Below are 7,249 nucleotides of genomic sequence, written 5' to 3'. Positions count from 1 at the left end.
AATGTGGGCGGGGCGGTTACACGCTATAGCGTCACCGCGGCGGTTACTGATTTGCGGAGACGTGCCACGCTGCACGGGCCTGGCTCCCAGGAGCGAATGTGACACAGCGCCCTGCTCCCGACGGTAATGACGTCACATAGGGAGGGGGCGGGGGCTGCACTTAGAGACACGCCCCTTCCCTCAGCATCACTGGGCCCAAGCACGAGCCTGGCCTCCTCTCACCCTCCATGAGAGGCGCATGCGTCCCGCCCCGCCCCTCACCTCACCTCACCTCAGACTCGGAGTTCGACCAGAAGCGAAGGCGACGGGACTACGTTACCCGGGAAGCTAAGAGGCATGACGTCACCGCGCGGCGCCCGTGCCTTGCCCCGGAAGGGTTTAGCGCCGCCATGACCCCCCCCTACCGTCCTTCCCCCTTCCTTTCTGGAGTAGGCAGCGGAGGAGGTAGGAGCAAGGTGACGCTACAGGAGCCGGGTCCATCCGCCCCCATCGGGGGCGACCCAGCCCCGGCCGCCCCGAGCCTTCCCTCGGCTCTTCCCTGCGCCCTTGGCGGGAGGGGTTTGAACGGGTCGCGAGGTTTCGGGGCGGGACCGGGCAGGGGCCCGAGGTCCGAATCGCAGCCGGCTCTTGGGGCCTCCTCGCCTCGCGCCCGGTTGTCGGCCCGGCCTCCCAGGGCGGGAAGGGCCAGCGCGGCGCTGCGGGGGGCGGCGGCGGCGGTTGGGTTCGGGGGCGCGGCGCGCGCAGAGTCAGCGGTTTGTCGCGAGCCGGGTCCGTTCTCCCCGCAGAGCGCCATGGGCCGCGTGATCAGGGGCCAGCGGAAGGGCGCCGGGTCTGTGTTCCGAGCCCACGTGAAGCACCGGAAGGGCCCCGCTAAGCTGAGGGCGATCGACTTCGCCGAGAGGCACGGCTACATCAAGGGCATCGTAAAGGTGGGTCGGGGGCTAGGGGCCCCGCCGGGGGGCGTCGGGCTCAGGCCGCGGGTGGGAGCCGGCGCGGGGGTAGCACGTGTCATCCCCCCGGCCATGGCGGGACCGGACTCGGAGAAAGGGCAGTGAATTGCTCGAGGCAGGGGTGGATCGATTTAAACTCTGTTTTAATCGCGATTCAGGTCAGCCAGCTGCAACCTATTGCAATTACTTCAATCATGTTTTGTATTTGTTCTCATGGGTTGATATACCCGTTAAAACATGATTTGCAACTACAGGTAACCTTTACCTTAAATATGATTTCCATGGCAGTTAAGGCCAAACCTTCCTAGGAGCTCTTGTCCTATCATTAGCTAGGTAGCTGCTTTTTCCCTGGCTCTGAAAATCTAGCTTCATAAATTTTTAAGAACACAATTGTTTCATTCACTCTTGTTTTTTGATAAATTAGAGGCGGGAAATAAAGCTTTCATCCTGTCTCAATTTCCAGTCTGAACTTTGAAATAGTGGAAAATGGAAAAAAATATTCTCCATCTGCTAACTGAACAAACCAAAAGCAATTAAGGGAGAAACTTTAATGCACGACAAAGTACTTGCAGGTGGATGTATGTAAATACCAGAATTCCCTCCATTGTAAGGAATGAAAATATAGATATTTAATGTGGTACCTCATGTTGACCTACTTATAAAACCTAAGTTGATATCAAAGTTAAAGATTAATTTCCCCTGATTCTGTATAATTAAAGCAGTGCTCTTTAATTGCAAAATTTGAGGGTTCATCAATACAACATATACGCATTTTTAAAATCTACACTGGCCCTGTGTCTCCCAGGAGGATAGTGCCAGAGCTGGAAGTAGAACCCACATCTGACTCCCAGATAGCTAAGGGAATGTCTACAGTTACTCTTCTGTAGTGGCACAGGTATAGTGCTTCATCATAGACACTACAATGATGGAAGGATTCAAGGGGACAGGTAGCTGGATGAAAGAATACTTCCATTGACCTAGTGCAGCCTATACAAGGAGTTAGGTTGGTTTAATGACATTGCTCCTGGGGTATGGATTTTTTCACACCCCTGAGTGATGTAGCTGAGTCAATCTAATCTAGTGTAGACTAGCACTAGACCAAACATTAGCTGGGTTTTTTTAACACAATAAATTCCTCTAAGCTTCTTAGAAAAAATACTACTCTTAGCTTGACACTTCAGATGGTTGTCAGGCCAGAAGGGAGTTAGTCTGAAATCAATTTGAAAGTCTTTTAGAGGAATAGAACTTGTTAAGTGACCCAGATTGTTTGATGTTCAGACAGATCCTCTGAGCAGCAATCTAATTGCAACAAATCAGTGTGATCCTATTGGAGGAAAGAAGGGGCAGTCTAACAATACCAAACACACACCTACAAAAGCTAAATGAATTTGGCAGTTCCAAATCAATTAAGACCTTTACATAAATATATTGGCAGTTCTGAAACTCTGACAGATGTGGATTGGGAGGAGTTACTTGGAGAGCAGTTGAAAAAGTTCCTCTCTTTTTAAATGGTTCTCAAAATAGCTTTTTGGTAGGTCTCAATTAAAATATGCATAAACATCTTATTAAATTGATGTTAGTGAAAGCCAAATGCCTAATTTTGGAAGGTCTGCAGGGATTAAAAAAGGGCAGTAAGTGTGATTAGCATGAAGTAATATATTTAGCTGAGAACTGTTACAGCTAGGTTTTTGATCTGGCCATCTTGCAGAAGTGAACTTGATCTGAACTTAGAGTGAGGGTTGAGTAAAAGACTGGGAGTGTGTTTAAGTAAAGATTAGTACCAGATTCTAACTTTCTGGAGGAGTTAGAATAATGTTTAAACTACTTGTCTTAAGAGCCTGTTAGGTTTAAGTATTTGCTACAAGCTTATGTATTTGTCACTAATCTGAATAAATGACATAGCTGTTTCTAAATATGCTTTTTATCACATCAGGATATCATTCATGATCCTGGCCGAGGTGCTCCCCTTGCCAAGGTTGCATTTCGTGATCCATACAGGTTTAAGAAAAGAACAGAGTTGTTCATTGCAGCTGAGGGTATTCATACTGGCCAATTTGTTTACTGCGGCAAGAAAGGTGAGTTAGGACTGCAGCTAGTCATGTTTAAATGGCCTCCAGAAGCTGGTAGTTTAGACCAGTGGTTCTCAACCAGGGGTACATGTAGCCCAGGGGGTATGCAGAGGTCGTCCAAGGGGTACATTGATACTCATTTAGATATTTGCCTATTTTACAACAGACTACGTAAAAAGCATTAGTGAAGTCAGTACAGACTAAAATTTCATATAGACAATGATTTTTTTATACTGCTCTATATGCTATACACTGAAATATAAGTACAAAATTTATATTCCAATTGGTGTTTCATAATATGGTAAAAATGAGAAAGTAAGCAATTTTTCAGTAAGTGTGCTGTGATACTTCTATTTTTATGCCTGATTGTGTTAAGTGAGTAGTTTAAGTGAGGTGTAACTTGCGGGTACACAAGACAAATCAGACTCCTGAATAGCGTACAGTCATCTGGAAAGGTTTAGAACCACTGGCTTAGACTCATATGATGGAATCTGACCTGCATGTTTGTCTTCCTGAGAACTTTACGGCATGACCTTGTGAGCCCTAAGATTTCTAAAAGTAATGTTTAATGCACTGGCCTTCACTAGCTGTTTGCAAAGTACTATGTTTTTATATGGAGCTGGAAACATTTCACCATCCAACAAATTCTGCAACTAATTACAACATTTATAATCTAACAAGGTGCATTTTTTTTGTCCAGGCCTCTGACAAACTATTCCTTAGAATCCCTTACATTTGACTGACTGATTACCCTAAAGTCACTGTTATTGAAGGAAGGGGGGAGGGAAAGTGTACCCAGATAGCATCATGTTGGTAACCCTATAAATACATCTAGTGATACGTAATAGTTTAATACCTTATTTCTGGTTTGAGTCTGTATATTGTACCTGAAGATATCTATACATATTTCTGGATTTTTCAAGATTACAGTTAAGCTTCAAAAAGTCCCTCTGAGGAACCTGGCATTGGCCACTGTCAAAAGACCAGATACTGGGCTTGATGGACCTTTGGTTTGACCCAGTATGGCCGCTCTTATGATGTGCATCTACAGATAACTAAATGGGTCTATTTTTTCAGCTCAGCTTAACATCGGAAATGTCCTACCTGTTGGCACTATGCCAGAAGGCACCATTGTCTGTTGCCTTGAAGAAAAGCCTGGTGACCGTGGTAAATTGGCCCGTGCTTCTGGAAACTATGCCACAGTTATCTCCCACAATCCTGAAACTAAGAAAACCCGAGTGAAGCTGCCTTCTGGTTCCAAGAAGGTGATCTCTTCTGCAAACAGAGCTGTTGTTGGTAAGTCACAAGTGACAGTGGTCAATTTATGTATTGTATCTTAATGGTGTCCAAACTATAGTGAAAGGGGTGGTAGTAAATAGGCTCACTGCTTAATACCTCAAACACAGGTGATCTAGGTTGGGGTGTGTGTTGCGTCTTTGAAAGCTAACTATACACACGTGGACCCAAAATAGCCTACATGTTATATAGGTGTACATGTGAATAAATAGTTTGTACATGGGAGTTTAATGTACTGCTTTAATGTGGGTCTTACTGCACAAGTTGTGTTATCATAAAGCCTAGAATCTTTACTATGCTAGGCATTATACAAAGAACAGAAGACATTCTCAGCCCCCAAATAACTTAACACATTAGCCTATATACTTTATCATTAAGAGTTATTAGGAAGTTATTGTGTTGGATTTAAGAAGTTCTAATGGTGTGTAGGCTTGGAAATAGAGTTCAAAAGTAGACTGTGATAAACTCCAGTTCCAGAGAGGTATCATAATACACATGTGCAGAGAGCTGATCAGTTTATGAAAGCATGCAATTCTGCTACCCTTGCTTGGAAGACTTGCAAGGAAAACCTTCAGTTCTGTAGGAAACAGTATTGGTGTTCCAAGAGGTGGCAGGCTTCCTTTCGAGTGAGTCTAAGGCTAAAGCCAAAGCCCCATCAGGCTGTTGCAGGTGCTCTGTATTAGATGAGACATACAGCAGATCCTGACTATCTGATCACTAAATCCTGTGGTACTACTTGCAGAAGTTGGGATGGCTGCTTAACTGTCCAGTCTAAAAGCTGAGTTACACTGTTTCTCAACCTGGGGGTCATGGGATGGGTTCAGTGGTGGCAAGCAGGACAATTGCCTGGGGCCCAGCAAAGCTAAGTTCCATGCTTTAGCCCTGGGTGGCAGAGCTCAGGCTTCAGCTTAGTGAAGTCCAAAGGCAGTTACCAGTACAAGAAAGTTGAGAAACAGAGTACTACCTGCTTTTTTGAAATTGCATGAGGACACAGTATTACTTATCCTAAACTATTATAGCAGGTGCTATGTGAAGCTAGCAGGAAATTGTTTTAAAAACTGGACATCTTTCATTGTAAACAATCCATTTTACCAGTAGCTAGTTTTTGGACTTCAGTAGCAAACTCATTACTTCCCTGTACATTTCTTCTCTGCCACAGCTGGGTAGGGTTGCTAATTTTCTTTGGACATAGTCCTGGAGGCTTCGTGAGATAACAATCTCTAATTTCTAGAGACTCCAGGAGAATCCTGGAATGTTAGTAACCCTACATCTAGGGGCACAGGGAGGCTTGACAACTTTTGCATTTAACACACATACTGGTGGAACAGAATAAGGGCAGGGGAAGCAATATAAAAAGACTGAATATGCAAATTACACAGGCTACAGTAATTTTCATAGTTAATTCATTACATATCTTAAGCTGTTATTAGCAGTGTGCCAAGTCAGTTATGACCAGTGTGTTGAAGGTAAAACCCAGTAGGCGTTAACTGTTTCTCCTGATCTTTCAGTGATGATTTGTTCTAACTGAAAGGTTGTCACATCTCATTACTCCAGGCAGCTGTGTTGGCGTTGTACAAGCAATTCTGGGAAGTATGACCAATGATCTAGTATTCAGGACCATCTTTTGTGATCTAGTCTTACTATTAAAAGGAGAAAAGTTACTTAAATAGAGATTAAAATTAAGAACTCTTCCTTTGCAGCCCACCTTCAATGCATAGAGATACTAGAACACCTGTTTGCAAGAATGTAGTTTCACAGTATCTAACCTTCATGAAGCAATTCATACTCTTGTCCTGGGTGTGAAATGTTTGTGTGGACAGTTGCACATTTGTGACTCACTTTCACAGATTAGCTAGCTAGACAAGATTTCTAAAACAGTTTTAAAATCGCAAAATTGCAGTCCATTTTTTCCTTAGTGTGAATGGGTACTTCCCCTTAAATATCCCATCACTAACAAAGCCATTTGCTAATCATTTTAGCCAGACTTCACTGCATGAGCTAAAGCTTTCAAAATATAAAGTGATGACCATAACATCTTAACTCGCAACTAATTAATTTGTATTTTTAAAATTAATTTCAGGCATTGTTGCTGGTGGAGGTCGTATTGACAAGCCTATCCTAAAGGCAGGTCGTGCCTATCACAAATACAAGGCAAAGCGAAACTGCTGGCCACGTGTCCGTGGTGTGGCTATGAATGTAAGTGTCTCAGCTTTCAAATGTCTGTCCTTCTATAGTTCACGTAAGGGCTTAACAATTGTCATTCAAGATTCAGTGGTGCTTTTGGCAAGAGCTATTGAGTGTAGGCGATATAAACTGTCTAGAAAGTGCATATAGTATTGCTCTACAGTTGCAAACATCTGCTGTAGAGCATGCATGGTAGGTAAAATTATTCCTTGATATAAAGTAAGGAGATAAAAGGTATAAAATAAGTTCTAGAGCACACTTACCTTGGTTTGAGTGTTAAGTTTAATTTATTTAACTGAAACATCCCTTTGTCTACATTTTTGACCTTGTTGACTTTCTTTATAGCCTGTAGAACATCCCTTTGGTGGTGGTAACCATCAACATATTGGTAAGCCTTCAACCATCAGGAGAGATGCTCCCGCTGGTCGCAAGGTCGGTCTCATTGCTGCCCGTCGTACTGGTAGACTGCGTGGAACCAAGACTGTGCAGGAGAAGGAGAACTAATGTCTTTCAATACAGTTTACACAATAAAAGGCTTTAAAAACCCCCATATCTGTCTTGTGTAAACCTTATGAAGGAATGATATCAGCTTCTCGGGACTCTTCTATTAGTGAGGAGACTTTTGTAGGGTGAGGGTGGATTGTGGAACTCTTGCTTTCACTGAAGGGATAAATGGGACTTTAGTCGCAATCAAATAGCCTGGTACTAGGAATAGGTTTTAGAAACAGTTCAGATCAGATTCGCTATGGG

The 7,249-nt window shown here is 43.7% G+C and overlaps 1 protein-coding gene across 1 annotated transcript; it reads left to right on the top strand.

Moving 5' to 3' along the window:
* Positions 1 to 785: 785 nt before the first annotated feature.
* On the top strand, positions 786 to 7,049 carry RPL8 (ribosomal protein L8). The gene is made up of 5 exons (XM_073358644.1): positions 786 to 929; positions 2,884 to 3,025; positions 4,097 to 4,315; positions 6,396 to 6,511; positions 6,845 to 7,049. The coding sequence occupies exons 1-5, from the start codon at positions 792 to 794 to the stop codon at positions 7,001 to 7,003; spliced, it is 774 nt and encodes a 257-aa protein (XP_073214745.1). The 5' UTR covers positions 786 to 791; the 3' UTR covers positions 7,004 to 7,049.
* Positions 7,050 to 7,249: the final 200 nt, after the last annotated feature.

The sequence above is a fragment of the Lepidochelys kempii genome, chromosome 1 (genome assembly GCF_965140285.1).
Source record: "Lepidochelys kempii isolate rLepKem1 chromosome 1, rLepKem1.hap1, whole genome shotgun sequence".
In the NCBI taxonomy this organism is placed as follows: Eukaryota; Metazoa; Chordata; order Testudines; family Cheloniidae; genus Lepidochelys; species Lepidochelys kempii.
Note: the sequence above shows the minus strand (reverse complement) of the source record. Positions and strands in the feature narration are given on the sequence as shown.

Excerpts from the sequence above, each read along its gene's own strand:
- RPL8 (XM_073358644.1), top strand. The coding sequence starts at position 792 with ATGGGCCGCGTGATCAGGGGCCAGCGGAAGGGCGCCGGGTCTGTGTTC. Across the intron at positions 3,026-4,096 it reads TGTTTACTGCGGCAAGAAAG|CTCAGCTTAACATCGGAAAT; the intron begins GTGAGTTAGGAC and ends CTATTTTTTCAG. Across the intron at positions 6,512-6,844 it reads TCCGTGGTGTGGCTATGAAT|CCTGTAGAACATCCCTTTGG; the intron begins GTAAGTGTCTCA and ends CTTTCTTTATAG.